At 34.4% G+C, this 24,404-nt stretch overlaps 1 protein-coding gene and 2 long non-coding RNA genes across 3 annotated transcripts; 1 reads left to right on the top strand and 2 right to left on the bottom strand.

The window, feature by feature from the left end:
- Positions 1-1,591: 1,591 nt before the first annotated feature.
- LOC112004461 (uncharacterized) lies at positions 1,592-3,354 on the bottom strand. The gene is made up of 2 exons (XM_065765693.1): positions 2,722-3,354; positions 1,592-1,962 (listed from the first exon to the last, which is right to left on the bottom strand). Exons 1-2 carry the CDS (start codon positions 2,825-2,827, stop codon positions 1,823-1,825), a joined length of 246 nt encoding a protein of 81 aa, XP_065621765.1. The 5' UTR covers positions 2,828-3,354; the 3' UTR covers positions 1,592-1,822.
- Positions 3,355-5,032: 1,678 nt separating this feature from the next.
- Positions 5,033-7,323, bottom strand: LOC136064224 (uncharacterized). The gene is made up of 3 exons (XR_010625896.1): positions 7,208-7,323; positions 5,536-5,613; positions 5,033-5,387 (listed from the first exon to the last, which is right to left on the bottom strand). It is a non-coding gene; the product is annotated as an uncharacterized LOC136064224 (long non-coding RNA).
- A 151-nt stretch (positions 7,324-7,474) lies between these two features.
- LOC112031844 (uncharacterized) lies at positions 7,475-18,558 on the top strand. Its single transcript, XR_002885025.2, has 4 exons — positions 7,475-14,874; positions 15,049-15,148; positions 17,679-17,843; positions 17,951-18,558. It is a non-coding gene; the product is annotated as an uncharacterized LOC112031844 (long non-coding RNA).
- Positions 18,559-24,404: the final 5,846 nt, after the last annotated feature.

Genomic DNA, 24,404 nt, shown 5'->3' with positions numbered 1-24,404 from the left:
TGTTTTATATTGTATTCTTTTTAGATAATGCTAAAGTTTAAAATTAAGAATAATTTAATTAAGACAATATTTTATGGTAAACATGAATTTTTGAGGTAATGTTTTATGGTAAATAGAGAATGTTGTGTGTGTATATATACTCCCTCCGTCCCATTTTTTTTGTCCTCTATTCCATTTTGAGATGTCCCAAAATATTGTCCTGTTTCTAAAAATAAAAGTCATTAATTTACTAATGTTCCTATTATAACCCTATTAATTTACTAATTCAATTTTTTAATAAATTTTTTTAAGGGTAGTTTTGGAAACTTATACATTTTTAAAAGATAGACAAGACAATAAATGATGTTCCTTTAAAAAGTTTGACTTTTCAAACAGGACAAAAAAATTGGGACGGATGGAGTATATATTAAATATATAAAATAACAGTAAATCCAAAACGGTACACCGGTATTAACTAGTACCGAAATTTATCGTTTCGCTGACCAAACCGGTACAGTTTTCGGTACAAGATTGATTCCCTTGTTTTACAATACTCCAGCATCACAACTTTTATTTTACAATACAACACATTAAAATAATATTTATACACAATAAAATAATATATCCCAAAGTAGGAAAGAGAAGGCAGAAGAGAGAGAGAGAGAGAATTAAATAATAATATACTCCTTCCGTCCCATTTTTTTTGTCCTCTATTCCATTTTGGGATGTCCCAAAATATTGTCCTGTTTCTAAAAATAAAAGTCATTAATTTACTAATGTTCCTATTATAACCCTATTAATTTACTAATTCAATTTTTTAATAAATTTTTTTAAGGGTAGTTTTGGAAACTTATACATTTTTAAAAGATAGACAAGACAATAAATGATGTTCCCTTAAAAAGTTTGACTTTTCAAACAGGACAAAAAAATTGGGACGGAGAGAGTATCTCTTTACCATTCAACTACAATGCAATTCTACTTGTAGGTAGAATTGTGCTTTAACAGAATTGCAATACTTGGCTTTTACAAGTTCTAATGGAGTGAGAATTTTGGTCTTAAATGCTAAAAAATGCTTACATTTAGCATAAGGCATTTGGGGTGTGAATGCTCTTATAGAATACGAACATTTTTATAACAAATTCTAGATAGTATATTGTCGCTGAGATCGAACTATGCGCATTAACGTTTAGTGCAAACAGCGACATTTGTAACCACCATGTCTGTCTTGGTTATTCCTACTACCTGCCATATTGGTTACAACTTACAAAATTCCCGTTTTAGAAAAATCCAAAATATAGTTCAGTTTTTGCTCCGTATGTTTTTGTATTCGGACAAGACCTTTTCATTTGAATCAGAATAATACATCCCTTTATTTGCTTTTGATCAAATGCTGGAAAATAATAAACATTTGTTTTTTGCATCCTGCTCTTGTAGAAGGATAGGGCAATAGGTTTCTAAACCAGAAGTACAAAAATTTCTGAAATCAGACTTTGATGTTTCTAGTGTCAGCAATGCATGCATTAGGATATATAAAAAGGCAGAGAGTTTTCAAATAACATTATCAAATTGACAGAAATTTGTATTTGTTAACCCATTTTTAGCTAAGCCGATATGGAATATGCAAACCATGAACCTCAATCTCATGATTATTTGGAGTTTGGACATGAGCCCTAAGTCTCCAATGAGTAGACTCTAGTATGGAAAAAGAAGGTCATTAAAATGTTTAGACACAATAGAATAGGTTGCAATGAGCAGGGGGAAAATATAAATAACAATCCTCGGAAAGATGGTTGCATCCAAAAGAATACCAAATGCAGTTATCAAAAACTTCACTACTTCACTATCAGTGACCTTGCATATCAAGCATCTCATCCAGACCTTTCAATCTCTCTAATCCTTCACTAATCAAGAAACGGATCCTTTGCTTGTCATTGCAGTTCCGGTTTTTCTCCATCTCTTGTCTAATCGTCTGTCTCAATTCAGCTGTAAGATTCAATGCATTTCAGATATTCTATCAGATTTCCATTTATCCAATGTTATGGGAGAGCATAGACTCTTTAGGAAACAGTTGGCATGAGATAATCAGTTTGATGTAATGCAAAGGAAAATTTGATTAAAAAAATGAAAGAATATTTAACAAACTATGAAGTAATAATAAGAAGTTGACCCAGAAAATGATTTTTTCCAGGCAAAAGAATTCCCGATAAATACAAGGTAGTGTTTAACTGCTAAGCTAGGAGGAACTTGTCTACATGGTTTTAGCCAGACCAGAGATGACAGAACTTTGCAATATGGTCTTTTCCCCAAATTTCCAGCCCACCAAATCTACTAAAAATTTCTTTGATTTGATTGAAAGTTCCTCGGAGGGGAAACAGTTGCATAGCAAACAAAGGCAACAGAAATAGTTGTCAATGCAATGGATTTTCATCAAGTTTGGGGTTCCAACAGTATGACAATTTAAAATTAATTAATTACCAATGATTCATGGGTTTCACTAGAGGTGAAGTCACAGCTGAGTGTCAAGCAAAGAGAAATGCCAAGGAGTAGAGTTTTAGAAGAACATGCCAGAATGGCACAGATTTGTCAGATCACATTAGTAACTAAATGAAATCTATCTCCCTTAAGTTAGGCAAAGAGCTTTGTCAGACTACATTAGTGACTAACTGAGATCTATCCTCCTCACTAATTTCTCAAGAAATATTATCATTACTTAGATACATATTTTTCTAAGCAAAGTTTCACCTCTAGCATGAACAGGGGCTCTCTGAGCAGTCCTCAGTGCCTGCCTGTAAAGATTCAGCACTCGAGCACGGAGAAGAAAATCCTGCAAATCAAAGGGGAGAACCATAACTGATTCTCTTCCTCAACACCATATTTCCACATCAAAACACACCCAAAACAGCAACAATATAATTGTAAAAGCGACTCAAGAAAAATCTATTCAAAGAACTTAAAAAAAAACATATAAGATCTCCAAATTAAGTTCATAAAACCCAAACAAACACAAATTGACATAATCACGATTAGTTAGAATTCTTTTAGTGCGTTCAATTATGCAGATTTCATTTAACATCTTTGATGAATGGCCGCATGAGCGCCTATGAATTAAACAGTACAAATTATACAAATTTATTGAAGCAACATACTGTAATTAATGAATCTAATACTAAACATTACTTTTAAAAAATCAAGTCTAATCTTTAACACCCAAAATAAATAAATAAATAAATCCCAAGTGCTTCATATCATAGTATAATCCATATAACATAAAAAAATAAAAAATAAAATAATTCAACAACTAACTTTGCTATGAACTGCAATACATTACATTTATGTGAAACTAATTCCTAATCACAGAACCCCTATTTTTGGCTTTTTTTTTTCTTTTTCTTTTTTTTAATCCTAAATCCTAAGATCCCCTGGATACAAGTTCTAATTTAAGGTATTTCTTATATACTATATATTTGAAAATGCTCTATTTTATAATTTTGGTTTCTTAAAAATGTCTCTTTAAATTGCTAAGACAATAGTTCATTTTTATTTTCTTTATGCTAGTTAGGATGGTTGTACTTTTACAAAAAAAAAAAAAAAAGATCTTGTTGGTTGGATGGCTTGAAGTGTGGTGGTTTTTTTTTTTTTTTTTTTTTTTTGCTTGAAGAGTGGTATTAATTACCCTAGTACTACCTAAGATGCTTTGAGGACTAGCTAGTTTCCTCTATATTTTTGAATTAGACACCTTTTTTAAGTTTCATTATTAGGTTGGGATTATCAACATTTTGTGCTCTTTTTGTTTTCTGTATGGGTGTTTTTTGTTTTATGTTGCTTGATATATGGTATTGTAATAATTTTTAAATGTGTAAGTAGTATCGTGATATTAAAGTTGTTCTAAAGTGAAATTTGTAAATCCATAAACAATAAAATTTGTGTGAAAAAGATGTGGTTACTATTTAATAAATAATAGCCACAACAGTAATGAACCGTACAAAAAGCCGGCTGGAAAGCTGAAAATAAATAAAAAAAAAAAAAAAAAAAAAAAAAAAAAAAAACGCAAACGCGTTTGGGAAGCGCAAAACGCGCTTCCCAAACGCACACAGTGCTTTGTACAAAACGCTGCCGTTTTTTTCTCTTTCCTTTGGACTTTCCTTCCTCAGTTACTGGTCTGCTCTGCCTCTGCAATCTTCAGCTTTCGCTAGACGCTCCTCTTTTTGCCCCAAGGTATGCCAACTTCTTCTTTTTCCTTTTCAATTATATTATTTAACCGTTAACTTTTTTTTTTTTTTAAATGAAACCCTAGCTTTGGGCCTTTGGCTTATTGCAATTTGTGTNTTCAAGCCACGCCATGACCCATAACCCGATCTCCACCGTAACCCAACCCCAATCGATTCAAGCCACACCATGACCCATAACCTGATCTCCACCGTAACCTAGCTACAAAAACCCAATCTCAAACCCGATCTCCACCATGAAACCCAACCAACACCCAAATGACCACCACCGAAACCCACCATCACCAATCCGAACCTAGCAACCATTGAAAAACCCACCACTTTAAACCCAATAACCACAGATTCAAACCAACCAAAAATAGCTGAGAAAGAAACAGAAAAGAGGGAAAAAAAATCAAATACAAATTGAAGAGGGGAGAGACAGAGAAAGCTAAGAAAGAAACAGAGAAGAGTGGAAAAAAAAAAATCAAATATAGAGTGAAGAGGGAAGAGACAAAGAAAGAGAGATAGACAAAAATATTTGATTAAAAAGGGAGTCAGAGAAATGAAAGGTAAGAGGATGCGTGGGAGAAGTAAAGGAGGAATATTTTTTTTGTTAATAAGATGCGGGTAGCAACAGTGTTGCACTAGCAGTGTCAATGGGTGGGGTAAACAGTTTTGAAGAAAAATTGTAGAAATATGTAACTGAGTTATGAGTCCAAACATGTGTTTTGTAATTTTTGAGTGAATGTGAGGTTTGAGTAATGAGTTATGAGTTTTTGGTTTAAGTTATGAGTTTTGAAAACTGAGACACCTCTAAACCAAACGAGCCATATATATCTTGAAGTTTTAAATCTATCAGAAAATCGTCTTCTGGGGATGATGCCACCTCAGATGCAACTGTTCCCTTACTCTCCTTATATTTTAAGAGTATATAACCTTTTTTTTTTTTTTGGAATAGGGGAAGGGGAAACCTAGACTCAATGCTTAGCAGAATGGAATAAGGACTTAAACTCACATGCCAACTCCAAAACTGCATGCGCAGTTGGAGTCGCAGAGCAAGTTATAAGTCCCTCTCCTAACACAGTTGTAGTTAGCAAGGGAGAGATTAGATAACACCTCAGATGCAACTGTTCCTTCACTCTCCTTTTTTGTTAGTCTACTTGTGAAGAAGTCTGATGCTGACTCTATCACTGTCCCAATCTAATTGTCAAAAGACCAAAAGGTGTATGAATTAGCCAAGCCTAAATAACAAAATGTATACCACAAAGGAGAATAAACAAGAGTCCCACTTACAGCTCCAAGATATCACATACTATACTATTATTCTAGAAATTACAAATAGACTTACCTGGAAATACATGGGCAAAGTTTTGGATTTTGAATCACCCTTCTTGTAGTGCCTCTACAGATCAATGGCACTTCTCAACTGTAATCATGAACATGAAGAAATTCAAAAATCAAGATGGAACTTTCTTTTATAAGAATTTAGAATATAATTAAGTTACAGAATCTAAACTCCTAGCAAGCAAATGAACCATCAAAGTCAATAAAAAGTGTCCTATTAACTAGATAAAGCCATAAACCACTACATGCATATCCAAGCTTCACAACAACTTATCCCCCCCCCCCCAACCCTCAAAATCCAAATCCAAAAAAAAAAAAAACCGAAGCTTCACAATAAGTTATTATATATGATTATTTAATTGTAATTATTTAGTACACCAGAAGCCACGTTTCTTCCCCTCACATAACAATAAGTCTCACGAATTAAATTCATGGTAGGTCTTGTCATTCATGTGAGAGGAGAGAGCATTGCTCATGGAGTATTGTATAACTTTCCATTATTTAGATAGATATAAAATGACTAAAAATCTAAATGAGTTTCAGCATAATTCAAAAGTAAATGGGAGATTGTTTGAGTCAAACTTATTCAACTCCAAAGAAATCTTGGGATGAATTAAGTCTAATCTTATATCTGGAACATGTTATCATAAGATAGCGCTCACTTTGGTCAAAGTAAGAGCACATCATAATTTAAAAGCACATCTTAAATTATGATACGTTCGATTGATTCTTGATGTGAATTTCATGTAAGAGAATAGAATCATGTGCATTCAGGTCAATGTAATGCAAACACAACTTTTTGAGTGAAGTTGAGCTTTTGAAATTGAAACTATAAACATCCTAGATAGAGCAACAAATCAAAGATTCCAAGATACTACCATCATAATTACTTCAAGTCCAGCCCAAGTTTTACGCTTAACTAAGCCGATGCCATTTTAGAAGAAACGTAGTTGGCAGAATATGACTAAAAGATATCACTTATATCCCTGGAAAATCATCTTTTTAGGGTGTAGGGTAAACCCCTCTCACCAAGAATGCTGCTTGAAAGTTACAGAAAGGCATGAATCAGCAACCCAGTCAAAGTCATTGGTAGAAAAACAACTACTAGTGCCATACTGACGTATATCAATTCCAGGTCGTGGAAAATCAACCAGCTTTCAGTTTCAGTTTGTTATTTTACCCATTTAGAGTCAAATTATACACAAATTATTTTAGGTAAATAAAAACTTTTTACATTCCATACACAGGAAACAATTTTCGAAAGCTCAACTGGATCCAACCAAAGGCTAATGACTACACATACATTATTGAACATATAAAATGCATTAATAGGAAATACCCTACCTTCTACTTCATTTCTAATTTTCTAGATTGTGAATTATCTAAATCCGAACAATCTCTTAAGTAGAAGCATAAGATCTAATTAAACTTTAAGCTATAATTTTAATTACAAAGAGAGAGACATTTAAATATTTCCCTAGTTCCATTGCTGCATGACCGTGACCCAAGTTGCATAATGGCATATTCCTTAACCACATAAGTTTGAAAATTGAAATAATAAGAAAATTCACAAAAATGAAACAAATTAAAATGTTAACATAGAGAATAATTTGAGTATAATTGAAAAGTAGTGCCACATAAACAAATTACATAGACAAAAATAGAGTTCACCACACCTTCAGTAAATGCAGATCTTTCTCAATCTCTGGGGTGATGGTTTGTGCAGGCAAGTCAAACCTATGTACATTTGACCAACAAAAAAAAAAAAAAAAAAGTATTATTGATAGCAAAAAAAAAATTATAAATGAACAAATCTTGTTAGTTGAGACCCAAAAAAAAAACTAAATTCCTCCAGCCATTTACACCTAAGACTATTTGAGGAGAGATTTCGTGATTAAGTTGAAACTGAAATATGCTAAAAACACCCTAACACAATATGGGTTATGGGTCATGGCGTGGCTTGAATCGGTTTGTTGTGGATTGATGCTGGGTTGGTGTTTCGGTGGTGTGGATTGGCGCTGGGTTTGTTGTGGTGGTGTTGTGGTGGCGATGGGTTTGTTGTGGTTGTTTGCAACGGTAATATTAAACAGCTCTGAACTAACGGGACAACACAGATGTGCTGGGTCCCACAAAGTCCGAATATTTATAGCAATGCCATTGAGTTATGTAACTCAGAAACTGAAAACACCAATTTGGTGTTTTTGGTTTTCATCACTCAAAATTTTTGAGTTTGAGTGATGAAAACAAGATTAGGAAAGCAAACCAAACAAAAAAAAACTGTGGGTCCCACGTTTTTTCATCACTGAGTTATTAGTTTCCAGTGATATCACTCAAAACAGGCCTAAACCAAACAGACTCGTAATATCTACTAACTGTCCTGGAATTTCTCCTATGAGCATATTTGAGGAGAGATCTAACCATTCAAGATTGCTCAAATTTTCCAATGTTGAAGGCATATGACCTATAAGGTTATTGTATGAAAAGTTAAGCCCCTTGAGTGACTTAAGCATTCCAATTGACTTTGGAATCTCCCCTTTGAAACTATTGTTTGAGAAATCAATGGTTGTAAAGAGATTTTGGATTTTCACCATTTCAATATAAAATCCTTTCATGGTGACCATCACAGAATCGTGATAATAGCTTTCACCCATATATTTCAATTTACCTTTATTTGCATTCATGCTCATCATGGCTTTGAAGTGATTGAAATATGTTGTTGGCAAAAGACCATGGAAGTCATTGTGAGAGAGGTCTATGATTTGCAAATTTGGGAAAGAGAATTTGGTTTTGGGATTGGCTATGGCACCATGAAACTTGTTTAATCGCATAACAAGAACCCGTAACTCTGGAAGACTCTTCAACCAATTAGGGAAGATGCCACTTATCTTGTTGTTACCAAGATCTAGAACTTCCAACCTTTGGCAATTGATCAACGATCTTGGCAATGACCCTTCCAATTGATTGTCATTGAGGTTAAGACTTCTCAAGTAGTTTCCCTTTGCAAAAGTTGCTCGAATAGTGCTATTAAGTTTGTTACTTCTCAAATCTAAGACTGTGAGAGAATGACTAAAGTTTCCCAAACACGAAGGAACCGTGTTACTCAAGTGATTATGAGACAAATCAAGGACGTTGAGGGAAGTGATATTACAAATCAAGGAAGGTATGTTTCCAATTAAAGTATTCCTTGAGACTGAAAAGAAATAAGTGCCGAACGGAGGTACTAGAAGGGGTCCTTGAAGCAAGTTGGAACTAAGATCAAGAATATACGAATTCTTCCAAGGAAGCTATCTAATACTTGTCAAGGAGTTGTATGAAAGATTTAAGGAATACAAAGAATCCTTCCCCACCTCCAACAACCACATCGGAATATTGCCTTTGATTTGGTTATTGGAAAGGTCTAACTCTTCTAAACTTTTCATGGATTTTATAAAATCCTGAAAGTCACTTACGTTGCAAGATGACAAATGCAAATCCCAAAGTTTGGACAAAGTATAGTCTACAATGCTATAGCTACTGAATGATAACAGAGGATTATGTGAAAGATCAATTGTATGGAGAGTTTTGAGCTTTGAGAAAATGCTTGACTCTAGAGGACCACTAATATTATTGAAGGAAATATTTAGATGGTAAAGGCTCATAAGTTTAGCAATTAAGATTGGAATGTGGCCATGTAGGTTGTTATTACTCAAATCAAAATAATTTAAAGAATTATGCTGGAATTCATCAATCTGTCTAATAAATCGGATATTGCCTAGAGATAATTCAAACAAAGATGGTATTGTATACACCCAAGATGGTATTGTCCCATTCAATAAGTTACCAAATAATATGAGAGATTCTAGATTGGAATGAATCTTGTTGACTAGTTGACTATTAGAAGAATTACTTGAAGAGAAAATTTGGGTCAAGTTTGTCGTAACTTTCGGAAGCTGCCCTATGAAATTGTTGTATGAGAGATTTAAGTAAGTAAGAACTTCAAAGTTTAGGAGGGACTATGGAAACTGACCACCAAAGGTATTATCTAAGAGGACCAAAGAAGTGATTTGTGTGAGATTAGGAAGAAATGTTGGATATGATCCTATGAAATTGCATCCTCCGAGGTACAATTCTTTTTAAGGACTTGAGATTGCTGATTAAATTAGGTAAGTCGATTGGGAATTCGGTTATTGAGAGATCCAAGGACTTGAGAGGAGTACTCCAGTTATACGTTGGAAGTTGGAAGGGAATTGGTGAGATTCTTGTAATATACATTAAGCAGCTGGAGGTTTGGGAGGTGGAATATATTGTCTGGGAATCTCCCTTTCAATCCACAGTCAGAAAGATGAAGAGATGTCAAAAAGGAAGACAAATTCACGAAAGAATTAGGTGAAACAGAAGACATGTCAACACAATCCAAAACAAGTTCTGTTAGATGGGTTAAGTTTTGAATAAGCCTTTTCAAACTAGGCGTTTCTATTCTCATGCCAAAATTCCAAGTGAGATCAAGTGAAACTAGTTTGGATAAGTGGGAGATTTCGGATGGGAAATTACTAGCGAAAGAGGACCAAGTGAGGTTGAGATGCGTCATGTTTGCAAAGCCACCAAACTTAGATGAAATTGCGGAGTCACTGAAATAGTTGTAAGCAAGGTTGAGTCTCTGGTGATGGCGAAGAGAGAAAAGGGTGGTATTAGGATGGATGGGACCTTCAAGGTGACTACAACTAAGGTTGACACTAATGACACGACCTGTCATCGTATCATAGGTGACCCCATCCCACCCACAACAATCTGTACCCATTTTCCACGAATTCTTCGGAGGATTAGAGTACAAATCACAAGAATAATAAGAATCGCTGATAGAAAAAGAGTTTTTGAAATTGAGCAGAGCAGAGGATTGGTGTGAATGGCAGAGGCGTTGATGAATTAAAAGAGAGAGAAGAGGAACAAGTCCTTCCAACGTATAACTGGAGTACTCTTATCAAGTTCTTGGATCTCTCTATAACCGAATTCCCAATCGACTTACCTAATTTAATCAGCAATCTCAAGTCCTTAAAAGAATTGTACCTCGGAGGATGCAATTTCATAGGATCATATCCAACATTTCTTCCTAATCTCACACAAATCACTTCTTTGGTCCTCTTAGATAATACCTTTGGTGGTTAGTTTCCATGGTCTCTCCTAAACTTTGAAGTTCTTACTTACTTAAATCTCTCATACAACAATTTCATAGGGCAGCTTCTGAAAGTTACAACAAACTTGACCCAAATTTTCTCTTCAAGTAATTCTTCTAATAGTCAACTAGTCAACAAGATTCCTTCCAATTTAGAATCTCTCATATTATTTGGTAACTTATTGAATGAGACAATACCATCTTGGGTGTATACAATACCATCTTTGTTTGAATTATCTCTAGGCAATAACCGATTCACTAGATAGATCGATGAATTCCAGCATAATTCTTTAAATTATCTTGATTTGAGTAATAACAACCTACATGGCCACATTCCAATCTCTATTGCTAAGCTTGTGAGCCTTTAACATCTAAATATTTCCTCAATAATATTAGTGGTCCTCTGGAGTCAAGCATGTTCTCAAAGCTTAAAACTCTCTATACAATTGATATTTCACATAATCCTCTGTTATCATTCAACAACTATAGTATTGTAGACTATACTTTGTCCAAACTTTAGGATTTGCATTTGTTATCTTGCAACATAAGTGGCTTTCCAGATTTTATAAAATCCATGGAAAGTTTAGAAGAGTTAGACCTTTCCAATAACCAAATCAAAGGCAATATTCCAATGTGGTTGTTGGAGGCGGCGAAGGATTCTTTGTATCCCTTGAATCTTTCATACAACTCCTTGACAAGTATTAGACAATTTCCTTGGAGGAATTTGTATATTCTTGATCTTAGTTCCAACTTGCTTCAAGGACGCCTTCCAGTATCTCTGTTCGGCACTTATTTCTTTTCAGTCTCAAGGAATTCTTTAATTGGAAACATACCTTCCTTGATTTGTAATATCACTTCCCTCAATGTCCTTGATTTGTCTCATAATCACTTGAGTAACACGGTTCCTCTGTGTTTCGGAAACTTCAGTCATTCTCTCATAGTCTTAGATTTGAGAAGTAACAAACTTAATGGCACTATTCCAGCAACTTTTGCGAAGGGAAACTACTTGAGAAGTCTTAACCTCAATGACAATCAATTGGAAGGGTCATTGCCAAGATTGTTGATCAATTGTCGAAGGTTGGAAGTTCTAGATCTTGGTAACAACAAGATAAGTGGCACCTTCCCTCATTGGTTAGAGAGTCTTCCAGAGTTACAGGTTTTTGTTTTGCGATCAAAAAAGTTTCATGGTGCCATAGTCAATCCCAAAACCAAATTCTCTTTCCCTAATTTGCAAATCATAGACCTTTCTCACAATGAATTTCAGTCTTTTGCTAACAAAATATTTCAATCATTTCAAAGCCATGATGAGCATGAATGCAAATAATGGTAAATTGAAATATATGGGTGAAAGCTATTATCACGATTCTGTGATGGTCACCATGAAAGGATTTTATATTGAATGGTGAAAATTCAAATTCTCTTTACAACCATTGATTTCTCAAACAATAATTTCAAGGAGGAGATTCCAAAGTCAATTGGAATGCTTAAGTCACTCAAGGGGCTTAACTTTTCACACAATAACCTTATAGGTCATATGCCTCCAACATTGGAAAATTTGAGCAATCTTGAATGGTTAGATCTCTCCTCAAACATGCTCATAGGAGAAATTTCAGGATAGTTAGTAGATATTACATGTCTTGAAGTTTTAAATCTATCAAAAAATCGTCTTCTGGGAATGATACCATGAGGTAATTAGTTCAATACATTTGAAAATGACATTGTGAAAGCCATGGAAGATTGTGAAAGCCGTGGAGGGAGCTGGCTTGATCCGCGGTTTTAAAGTTGAGGGTAGGAGGGGTGGTGGGGAATGTGTTTCACATCTTTTGTTTGCAGACGATACTATCCCATTTTGTGATGCAGATATGGAGTAAATTCTTCATATTCGGTTGTTATTACTTAGTTTTCAAGCGGTAATAGGTTTGAAGGTAAATGTGCACAAGAGTAAAATGGTTCCTATAGGGGAGGTTGGTGATGTGCATGCCCTGGCGGAAATTTTGGGCTGTAGAGTTGGAACTTTGCCTATGTCTTACCTCGACATACCGTTGGGGGCTTCACATAACTTCCTTTCAATTTGGAATCCTATTTTAGAAAAAACTGAGCGGAAATTAGCCGAGTGGAAGAGATTGTATTCGTCTAAAGGGGGTCGATTGATGCTACTCAAGAGTACGTTATCTAGTCTTCCTACCTATTTTCTTTCTCTTTTCACTATTCCTACTTATGTGGCTAATAAGATTAAAAAGTTGCAAAGGGACTTTCTATGGGGTGATAGCAAGATTCATCTGGTAGGATGGGATAAAGTATGTGTGCTTATAGCTAATGGTGGGTTGGGGATAAGGAAAATTACTACTTTCAATAAGGCTTTATTGGGGAAATGGTTGTGGCGGTTTGGGAAGGAAGAGGGTGGTAGCGTCTAAATATGGGGAAGAATGGGGGGGATGGACCTCAAAGCTAGGTAGGGGAGTTCATGGGTGTGGTTTGTGGAGAGGTATTCGCATGGGATGGGAGGATTTTAGCAAGAATTGTCAGTTTGTTGTTGGGTTGGGGAATAGAGTGAGATTTTGGCAGGATGGGTGGTATGGGGATCAACCTTTCCAAGTAGTTTTCCCAAGGTTGTATGGTATTGCCATTAATAAGGAGGCATTTGTAGGAGCTTCTTTGTCAAGGCGGGGGCGGAGGATAGAAGATTTCGGGATGTTCGTTTTATTCGAGAATTTAATGATTGGGAGATGGATGAAGGGCTGCATTTTCTTCATATATTGGGAGCTAATTCTCCTCCAATGGATGTTAGAGACCGGATGAGATGGAAGTTGAAACCTAATGGGGAGTTTGAATCCGGTCGTATTATAACAAATTGTGAGATTCTCCCTCAATTGTCTTTCCTTGGAAAGGAATATGGAAAGTTAAAGCCCCTAGGCAAGTTTCTTTTTTTGTTTGGTGTGCAGCTTGGAATAAGATCCTAATGGGTGATAACTTGAGAAGATTGAGAGGATTGGATTATGTAGACTGGTGCGTTATGTGCCGGCATTGTGCAGAGACGGTAGACCACTTACTTCTTCATTGTGAGATGGCTTATCGGTTGTGGAGTTTTATCTTAATAACTTTTGGTTTGTCTTGGGTTATGCCTAGATCGATCCCAGATTTGCTTTTGGCTGGTGGAATTGGTTGGGGAAGCATTCGTCTTAGATTTGGAACTTAGTTTCATTGTGCATCCTATGGTGTATTTAGAAGGAACGGAATCGGAGGACTTTTGAGGATTTGGATAGTTTCGGTGTTCAGATGATTACCTTTTTTAGTGGGACTCTTTTTGATTGGTCTTGGGCATGGGGACTCACGATTAGTGATTCTCTCCCCTCTTTTCTTAGCTCTCTTCTCTTTTGTAATTATTTTGTTGTTTGGTTTTCTTTTTTGTTTTTTCAGTTTTCTTCTTCTTGTATTTTCTAGGTCTGTTCTATGTTTTTTATGCATAGAGTAGCCTTTCGTATATATAAAATTCTTACTTAACAAAAAAAAAAAAAAAAAAAAACAATTCTATGATGGTCACCATGAAAGGATTTTATATTAAAATGGTGAAAATCCAAAATCTCTTTACAACCATTGATTGCTCAAACAATAGTTTCAGGGGTGAGATTTCACAGTCAATTGGAAAGCTTAAGTCTCTCAAGGGGCTTAACTTCTCGTACAATAATCTTATAGGTCATAGGTCTCCATCATTGGGAAATTTGACCAATCTTGAATGGTTAAATCTCTCCTCAAACATGCTCACAGTTAGCAGATATTACTTCACTTGAAGTTTTAAATCTATCGGAAAATCGTCTTGTGGGGCAATACCTGTAGGTAATCAGTTCAATACATTTGCAAATGTTTCTTACTTTGGAGACTTGGGGTTGGGGTTATGTGGATTTCCATTAATAAGACTTTGTGACAATGTTGAGGGACAACAACCATGCCATCATTAACCATTCAAGATGATGATTTCAAGTTTGGAAATTGGTTGTTGGAAAGTTGTATTGTTGGGGTGCGGATGAGGGTTCATGTTCGGATTGACTATAGGTTTCCTTGAATTCTTAAGTAAACATCCAAAATGGCTGGTAAATGTGGTTGGCAAAGAACAACACAAGGTACGAAGATCCAAGAAGAATGCTCACAAAGGAATTAGTCCAAGAAGAGTTTGGTGGAAACAAATAGTGATTTAAGGTATATTCTTTAGGACTTCAACACTAATATATTAGAACATACTCTATTTCATAATATTTTTTCCTTAAAAAAATTTCTTTTTATATTGTCAAACGGATTGTTCATTTTTAATTTACTTTCCATTGGCCAAAAATGTTTGTACTTGTGTTAATGATGAAAAACCTTTGCTTACAGGTGGATAAGCTTTTATGCTAGTAATAGCTACACAACAAAATAAACTCGCTCACTATTGCAGAACTGCACGTTTTGGTCTAGCCCTGGTTTATGCTATAGTGTAAGAACACATTTCTCTACCCCACTACTTTGTCATGGTTGAACATTTTAAATGGGGTGGCTCTATTGTTTGCATGAAGTAGTAAATACTTTGGGCATATTGTAAGTTTACAATATTGTCATTTGTATTTGTATTTATATTGTTGTTGTTGCTGTGATCCTTATGATTATTAGTTAAACAATGTGCAATAAAGAATATACGAGATAGTGTTTGTTGGATTCATCGAATATCTGGAGTTAACATTCCTAAAGTTATTTCAGATGCTTTTAACAGTAGTCTAGTTAATAGCCCCATTGTTGTGTAACATTATCATTTTGTTTTTGGCTATTAATTTTGTCTAGTTAATAGCCCTAGAATTTTACTTTTGTGCTTTCATACTGGTTTAAAATGAAATTCTATTATTCATCCGCAAAAAATTTATTTAAGTAAACATGGTATTTTCAACAGTAAATTTTCCAGAAATATTAATTTCAGACGAAAGTTAGAAATTAATATCCAAAGCCTTATGGAAGTAGTTATCTGCTCTAGTGTATCACCTGGTTCTCCTCTTGTATAGTTTTTAAAAACTTACATTTATAGGTACAACTGTACGTTTTGCACATTTTCAACAATCAGCAAATAAGCGAAAAGTTAATCCAAACACAATTAATAGTAGAGCACTATAATCTAGGTATTTCCAAATCTCCAATTAGCCATTGGACCGGTAACCAAATTTGGTATGACTAGATACACTTTTGAAACGGTTCAGAATATGCACCTATTGCTTTACAGATGGCGTGACACTAATCTCTCATGTCAAGAGGAAAGGTGCTCATATGGTCAAAACACATACTGTTTACCTCCATCATTACACGGGTGGAGGGAGCATCTGTACTACAAATGTGGCATATATAATTGGAAAACCTTACCAAAAGTGGGCACGTTACTTATTTCTTGGACTAAATCAAATTACTATAAGGGGCTCTTCAAGGATAACTCATACCACCTATTTTAATTATTGACTAACTTCAAAAGGTGTACAAAACATGACCTAACTGGATTACTTTCAGGATTTTTCATTACCCTTATAGTTCATGTAGGTCAATTTTCTTTTGGTTTTTCATTTCTTGAAGGAGATTTCTTGATTGAAATGCAATTTGACAAATAAATAATTTAATTCCAAAGTCTGATAAATCTACTATAGAAACAAATACAGTCTCATATGCGCTCTTTTAGAAATCCCCTCATCGAAACTTTTAATCACTGAGGTTGTTTTCAAATCATCCTTTATTTTGAACAAAACATGTTATATTAGGAAATTATGAATTCCCCAAGTTGTTGAGCACTTGGCACAAATAGCAATAGGTTAGCACAAAAGTTTTTAGCTAACTTAGCTATACATGAATTTGCACATGGAGGAATGACTGAAAGGATACGCATGAACACCGATAAACATGCTGGTTAAATTTAGAGTCTACTTTTTTTGTCCCATCTTATTAAGATGTTCTGTTGCATGTAGTTATTTGGTCTTCTAGTATATTAATGAATTCGATTTTGTTGAAGAGAAAACTATTGCATTGTTAACTTTACTTCCCAATTAGTTTAATATCGGTTATATGGGAAGGCAGCTGGAATTGGTTGCCTGCCAGGTCTAATAGCTTACTAACCATTCAAATCAAATTGTATGAGATAAATTTGGGAGGAGCAGATTCAGTTTATTAGCTGACATCTAGATCAGGTAAGTTGATACATGCAAATATTTTGAGAAAGTAAACGATTTAGAGAAGGATGAATAGAATTATATTTGCTTTGTGGCAACCCAAGTCTCCAATTTGATAAATTCAGCAGGGGGTTTTTGAAAACATGATCAGATATTATTTCAATTAAAACACATGTTGTGTAAGAGGTGGACTCCCTTGAAAAAGTTCATTTTATCAAATTTGGAGGTGAGGTATTGGTTTCCTTGAAGTAACCAAAATTTCATTTCTTCCTTCTTCAAAATTTTTTTATCCCCTCTTCAAATATCTTGTACGTATTATTTTGTTGGCAAAACTAATAATGATGGACACTTCTATTTTGATAACTCTTTCACATAACATTTTGATATTGATTCATGATTCTATTGTTAATAATTTTCTTTTTATGATTTACAATCCATTCCTCTCTCTCTCTCTCTCTCTTGACTTGTGTGTGTGTGTGTGTGTGTGTGTGTGTGTATTGTGCTTCCCTATATATCTTTTGTCCCCAGTTGATTCTTCTCTGTCCACATTATACCAGTTTCTTTGAAGGTGAAAAGATAAACAAACAAATTTGATGTTCTTGGTTGATTCTTCAACTTCTTGCAGCCAAGTAATTACATTACACTTGGTTTAGTTGAATCTTTTCTCCTTTATTGGGGGACCAAACCCTTCACCTCCACTTCTCAGCAGCCAAGCTGAGGATAGCTATTTTATGCTTCTCTCTGTTTTCTCTTTATTTAATTATTTTACAATATTTAGCTGTTCTTTTTATTGGCGTTCTCTTATGTAAACTGTTTTACTTGACATCGCAGGCTCGTGGCCCTTTCTATCCAGTGTTAACAGGCTGAAGGGACAACATTTATTCATACTTCAACAAAGCACTGGCCAAGATTCCATGACTGGATGATAATATTATAGACACTTCCCCTTTTTGGCCTTAAGAGGTTTTGATGAAAGAGAAATAGTGCATCTTTTAGGTACTTACTAGTTCTCTGCCTTTTCTCATTTTATGCCCTTGTTTTATGGAATTGAAAAAGGTTTAAAATGTTGCTTTGGTTTGCATCGGTTTCTTGATCATCTGAAGTTGCACTCAAAATTGGGAAGATTGGCTATGAGTTCATACAGAAACACCTCTATGACTTCAAGGGGTTAGGACAGCCTGACCCAACCAGAGCTTCTGATTTCCTTACTGACATGAGAATGAGGTATCAAGACAGCAATAGGACCACCACTCAGCCTTCTTCTTAACCCATGGAATCATTGGAAATGAGTGAATCTGCTTGGGCAATGATGAAGATGTCAGGGCTTAATGTTTTGGCTGGATCTCAAGGTCAGATCCGACAGAACTGCTCCTTGCCATTGGTCAGTTCCTAAGTGATAGTCTTGACCATAATGGACTCTTGACATTGTTATTTTTTTCATATGAACTTCTCTTTAAGTTCAATGTTTGATTGTAGATGCAGTGACTTCTATAAACTTCTTGCCTGTGCTAATTTGAGTGTACATATAGAGGCAATGGCATAGAATAGACATTAGACACAATGATGAAGTATGTTGTGGTTGTTGAGTTCTTTGGAAATATAGAATTACAATGTTTGGAATGTTACCAAAAGCTAACTAATATTTGGGGAGATCATAATCTATCCTGCAACATCCAAATTAATTTTAATTGGGTGTTAGTATTTCGAACAAGTTTTGGCTGATTATTCGTCATCGGGAGGAGATGTCAGTTAATTCTTTTTTGAGTTTGAATTTCAGAACTATGAAAGTCTACAATTCTGCGTCGCGAAACAAAGAAATAGATTTGTCTATAAATTTATTTATTGCTTTAATCACCAGGTAGAATGCAACCAACCCTTTATCTTTTGACTCCTTGGTCTTTTCCTTAATGAGGTAGTTTGGACACTCTATCCTCATATGACCAAAACCTTTGCGCTCATGGCATTTGATGAGGGGTTTCTTATTCTTGCCCTTCCTAAAGGATTTAGGTTTCCTAGGAGGTTTGCCCTTATCATTTTTCCTAAACTGAAGAAGCTTGATAATCTCATCAGTTATGAAGGTTAGATCCTCATCCTTATCTTAACTTTCATTTTCATCTTCAGAGCCCTCAATCTCTTCCTTTATACCCTTAAGAGCCAAGTTTTTACTCTTTCCACCTATTCCCATTGAGACTAATCCCATCTCATAGGTTTGAAGGTTCTTTACAAGTTCAGTCAAAGGAATTTGATCAATGTCTTTTGCTTCCTCAATGGTAGTGATCTTGGCATGGAATCTATTAGGTAAGAACCTAAGGATTTTCCTAACAATTTTGGATTCTGCAATACATTCTTCAAGGTTGAAAGCAGAATTCACAATATCCTTGAGTTTAGCATAAAACTCATCAAAAGTTTCATCCTTTTTCATCCTTATTTCTTCAAAATTACTAGTTAGTTGTTGAAGTTTCACAGTCTTTACTGTCTTGGTACCTTCATAGATGGTCTCAAGAATGGTCCAAACTTCCTTAGCAATTTTCGTGGATGATATTTTCTTGAATTCCTCATTGGTCACCCCACAAAACAAAGCATTCAAGGCCTTACTATTGAAATTTGCCGTTATGATTGTTGCATCATCCCAATCCACCGGCGCTTCCTTTGGCTTAATCCAGCCAACTTCAACAGCTTGCCAAACCTGTTCACCTAGAGCCTGCAAAAAAACTTTCATATGAACTTTCCAATACGCATAATTAATGTCATAAACTAAATAAGGTATAAATAAAGATTGTCCTCTATCCATGACAACAGGAGTTAAGGATCACACTTAGGAAATTAATCCAATTAGAGTGAACCCGCTCTGATACCACTTGTTGGGAAATTTAGACCCAGTTGATAGAATTAACAAGCTTTAAACCCAAGTTGTTAATTAGATTTATTATGAATAAAACTTGTTAAGACAAACAAACATCAATCTCATGTCAAAATCATGCAATGGAAAAATAAATAAGACAAGATATGATAACTCAGGAAAACCAATAAAACTAACCAGTTTCACAGTAAAAAACCTGGGGGGAAACCTTCCTAAAAAGCAATCCACTATAGTAAAAAGAAGTTTCAGATCTAGTAGAAAACCTTTGTCCCTAGATTCTACAATCCCGTGGATGAACTCATAGCAGAAACCTTCTACCGTTTCAGAATCTTTGAACTCTTTAATATATAAACACTACCCTTTGATGTTGCACAGATCCCAATACGTGACTAATTTCTTTGCACGAATTTTAATACATGACTCACTCACCAACTTAAGGAAGAAGAATGTTGAATGCAAAGTTCTTCACTTCATCAATAATGAAGATCAAGAAGCACTTAGTTACAAAATCCTAAGGCGCAAAGACGCAGTAGCTTCTTTCAGAGAGAATAAGGTACAGGTCACCTTTTGAATATGTTTTCTTTGTATTCTCTTATGTAATGGCTTCTAAAATAAGCCTTAAATAGATTTAAGGTTGTGAGAAAAGAAATCCTACACAAATACATAAGCCTAGCCCAAAAATAGAAATTTGAATTTTCATAACCTCGACAGATAGCAGGTGTCAAGAAGGTGTCGAGGTTTAATGAATCTCAACAAATACAGCTTTTCATATGAACTTCTCTTTAAGTTCAATGTTTGATTGTAGATGCAGTGACTTCTATAAACTTCTTGCCTGTGCTAATTTGAGTGTACATATAGAGGCAATGGCATAGAATAGACATTAGACACAATGATGAAGTATGTTGTGGTTGTTGAGTTCTTTGGAAATATAGAATTACAATGTTTGGAATGTTACCAAAAGCTAACTAATATTTGGGGAGATCATAATCTATCCTGCAACATCCAAATTAATTTTAATTGGGTGTTAGTATTTCGAACAAGTTTTGGCTGATTATTCGTCATCGGGAGGAGATGTCAGTTAATTCTTTTTTGAGTTTGAATTTCAGAACTATGAAAGTCTACAATTCTGCGTCGCGAAACAAAGAAATAGATTTGTCTATAAATTTATTTATTGCTTTAATCACCAGGTAGAATGCAACCAACCTTTTATCTTTTGACTCCTTGGTCTTTTCCTTAATGAGGTAGTTTGAACACTCTATCCTCATATGACCAAAACCTTTGCGCTCATGGCATTTGATGAGGGGTTTCTTATTCTTGCCCTTCCTAGAGGATTTAGGTTTCCTAGGAGGTTTGCCTTTATCATTTTTCCTAAACTGAAGAAGCTTGATAATCTCATCAGTTATGAAGGTTAGATCCTCAACCTCATCTTCACTTTCATTTTCATCTTCAGAGCCCTCAATCTCTTCCTCTATACCCTTAAGAGCCAAGTTTTTACTCTTTCCACCTATTCCCATTGAGATTAATCCCATCTCATAGGTTTGAAGGTTCTTTACAAGTTCAGTCAAAGGAATTTGATCAATGTCTTTTGCTTCCTCAATGGTAGTGATCTTGGCATGGAATCTATTAGGCAAGAACCTAAGGATTTTCCTAACAATTTTGGATTCTGCAATACATTCTTCAAGGTTGAAAGCAGAATTCACAATATCCTTGAGTTTAGCATAAAACTCATCAAAAGTTTCATCCTCTTTCATCCTTATTTCTTCAAAATTACTAGTGAGTTGTTGAAGCTTCACAGTCTTTACTGCCTTGGTACCTTCATAGATGGTCTCAAGAATGGTCCAAACTTCCTTGGCAATTTTCGTGGATGATATTTTCTTGAATTCCTCATTGGTCACCCCACAAAACAAAGCATTCAAGGCCTTACTATTGAAATTTGCCGCTATGATTGTTGCATCATCCCAATCCACCGGCGCTTCCTTTGGCTTAATCCAGCCAACTTCAACAGCTTGCCAAACCTGTTCACCTAGAGCCTGCAAAAAAACTTTCATACGAACTTTCCAATACGCATAATTAATGTCATAAACTAAATAAGGTATAAATAAAGATTGTCCTCTATCCATGACAACAGGAGTTAAGGATCACACTTAGGAAATTAATCCAATTAGAGTGAACCCGCTCTGATATCACTTGTTGGGAAATTTAGACCCAGTTGATAGAATTAACAAGTTTTAAACCCAAGTTGTTAATTAGATTTATTATGAATAAAACTTGTTAAAACAAACAAACATCAATCTCATGTCAAAATCATGCAATGGAAAAATAAATAAGACAAGATATGATAACCTAGGAAAACCAATAAAACTAACCAGTTTCACAGTAAAAAACCTGGGGGGAAACCTTCCTAAAAAGCAATCCACTATAGTAAAGAGAAGTTTCAGATCTAGTAGAAAACCTTTGTCCCTAGATTCTACAATCCCGTAGATGAACTCATAGCAGAAACCTTCTACCGCTTCAAAATCTTTGAACTCTTCAATATATGAACACTACCCTTTGATGTTGCACAGATCCCAATACGTGACTAATTTCTTTGCACGAATCCTAATACATGACTCACTCACCAACTTAAGGAAGAAGAATGTTGAATGCAAAGTTCTTCACTTCATCAATAATGAAGATCAAGAAGCACTTAGTTACAAAACCCTAAGGCGCAAAGACGCAGTAGCTTCTTTCAGAGAGAATAAGGTACAAGTCACCTTTTGAATATGTTTTCTTTGTATTCTCTTATGTAATGACTTCTAAAATAAGCCTTAAATAGATTTAAGGTTGTGAGAAAAGAAACCCTACACAAATACATAAGCCTGGCCCAAAAATAGAAATTTGAATTTTCATAACCTCGACAGATAGCAGGTGTCAAGAAGGTGTCGAGGTTTAATGAATCTCAACAAATACAGCTATCGAGGAAGTGTCGAGGGGACAGAAACTTTCTCGATCGGTCGACTAGCTATCGAGAAGCTATCAAGATTGCGATAAGAATCAGCTGAAGAGTTTGACAGATAGCCAGGTATCGAGGGGGTGTCGAGAAGCTATCGAGCTTTAAATTTCAGTACTTTCTCACTTGATTCTTGGACAGACTTGCATGGCTTTAACACTTGAACTTGAAACAAGGTTTTTTGAAGTATTAAACACATCATAGATCTACCAAAATACAAGTAAGGTGCGTTTTGTCAAAGGATTAGCCAACTATATAAAATAGTGATATATGTTCCTAACATGTGAATCACGTATGTCCTAACACATCTGGATTAATGCCAACAGGATTTTTGACCTTTTTTCTTTTTCTTACCTTTTCTTTTCTCTTCTCTTCCTTTCCCTTCCACTGAACCAAACAGTCTAAGAGCATTTTCAGCAACTTCTCTAAATTTTTGTATTGTTTGGAGAGTGAACAGTTGCATTTATTTTTTACCTACTTACTTTTTCGAATATTCATTCCAACAAACTCTCTATCACTTCTCTATCCTATTTAAATATTATTTTTTCATTCTTTCTTTAATTTTCATTTATTCTTTCTTTTAATATTTCTTTATGCATTCCCACCTATTATATTTTTCTAAGTCCCAATAACTATATTTTTGAATCCCCCAATGGTAACATTTTAAAAATTTTCAACAATCATACTTTCCAATGGTTTTTTTTTTTTTTTTTTTTAATGATCATATTTTTCATGCTTACATTATTTTTCATTTATCAAATCTATATTAGTCTTGAAATTTATCAAATCTATTTAATTTGGAATGAATTTATGCATTAAATTTTTCACAACTTATTTTTTTAGATTATATTATTATTGTTATTTAATAATTAAATAACTAAATATTAATTAATTAATTAATTATCTCTTTCTTTTTTTCTCAAAAAAAGAAACCTATCTAATATTAAATAATCACATGATTAAATACCAAAAAAAAAAAAAAAAAAAGACCAAGGATTAACTCAATTTTATTTCAACCTACTAATTTTAAAGACCACACATTTGCACGAGTCTTTTAGCTAAATATTGCAAAAAACGGAATTTATTGGTGTTATAGGTATTATTCAAAGTTATTTGGCAAAATGAGGAAAGAGACTAATTTCTCACGGCTCTAATCAACAAGACCACTACTAGTTCTTGTTTTCTCACAACTTCACTGCCAGCATATTCTTTGAAAATGTAAAATATGAAAAGACTTAGGGTATGTTTGGTAACTTTTTTCCCTTATTTTCTGTTTCTATAAACAATTTTTTATTTTTGAGACTAAAAAACTTGTTTAGCAACCCAAAATGGACGAAAAAAAAAAACTGTTTTCAAAACTTAATTCGTGAAAGAAACTGAAAACATGCAAAAAGCTGTTTTCAGTTTTTAATTTTCAAAATTCAATGAAAATATGTATTTAATTTAATGAATTTTCCTCATTTAATGAGTTAGCATTAAAGTTCAAATCCTAGTAACAACATATTTTAGTATTTTTTATTTTTTTTCTTCAAAAAACTACTTTTTCTTTAAAAAAAAAACTTTTTTTTTTTTTTTAATTCAACTAACCTAATATGTCTTTTGTTTCAAAAATACAAAAAAAATTGTTTTTTATTTATATCCCCCAAAACAAGTTTTTAAAAATAGAAAATAAAAACGGTTACAAACATAGCCAAAATTTCAACACTTC

The sequence above is a fragment of the Quercus suber genome, unplaced genomic scaffold, assembly GCF_002906115.3.
Source record: "Quercus suber isolate HL8 unplaced genomic scaffold, Cork oak 2.0 scaffold_648, whole genome shotgun sequence".
NCBI lineage: Eukaryota > Viridiplantae > Streptophyta > Magnoliopsida > Fagales > Fagaceae > Quercus > Quercus suber.
Note: the sequence above shows the minus strand (reverse complement) of the source record. Positions and strands in the feature narration are given on the sequence as shown.

Bases quoted from the DNA above. Each gene is read 5' to 3' on its own strand.
- LOC112004461 (XM_065765693.1), bottom strand. From the start codon at position 2,827: ATGGTTCTCCCCTTTGATTTGCAGGATTTTCTTCTCCGTGCTCGAGTG. The intron at 1,963-2,721 runs GTGAAACTTTGC...TGAATCTTACAG, and splicing joins AGCCCCTGTTCATGCTAGAG to CTGAATTGAGACAGACGATT.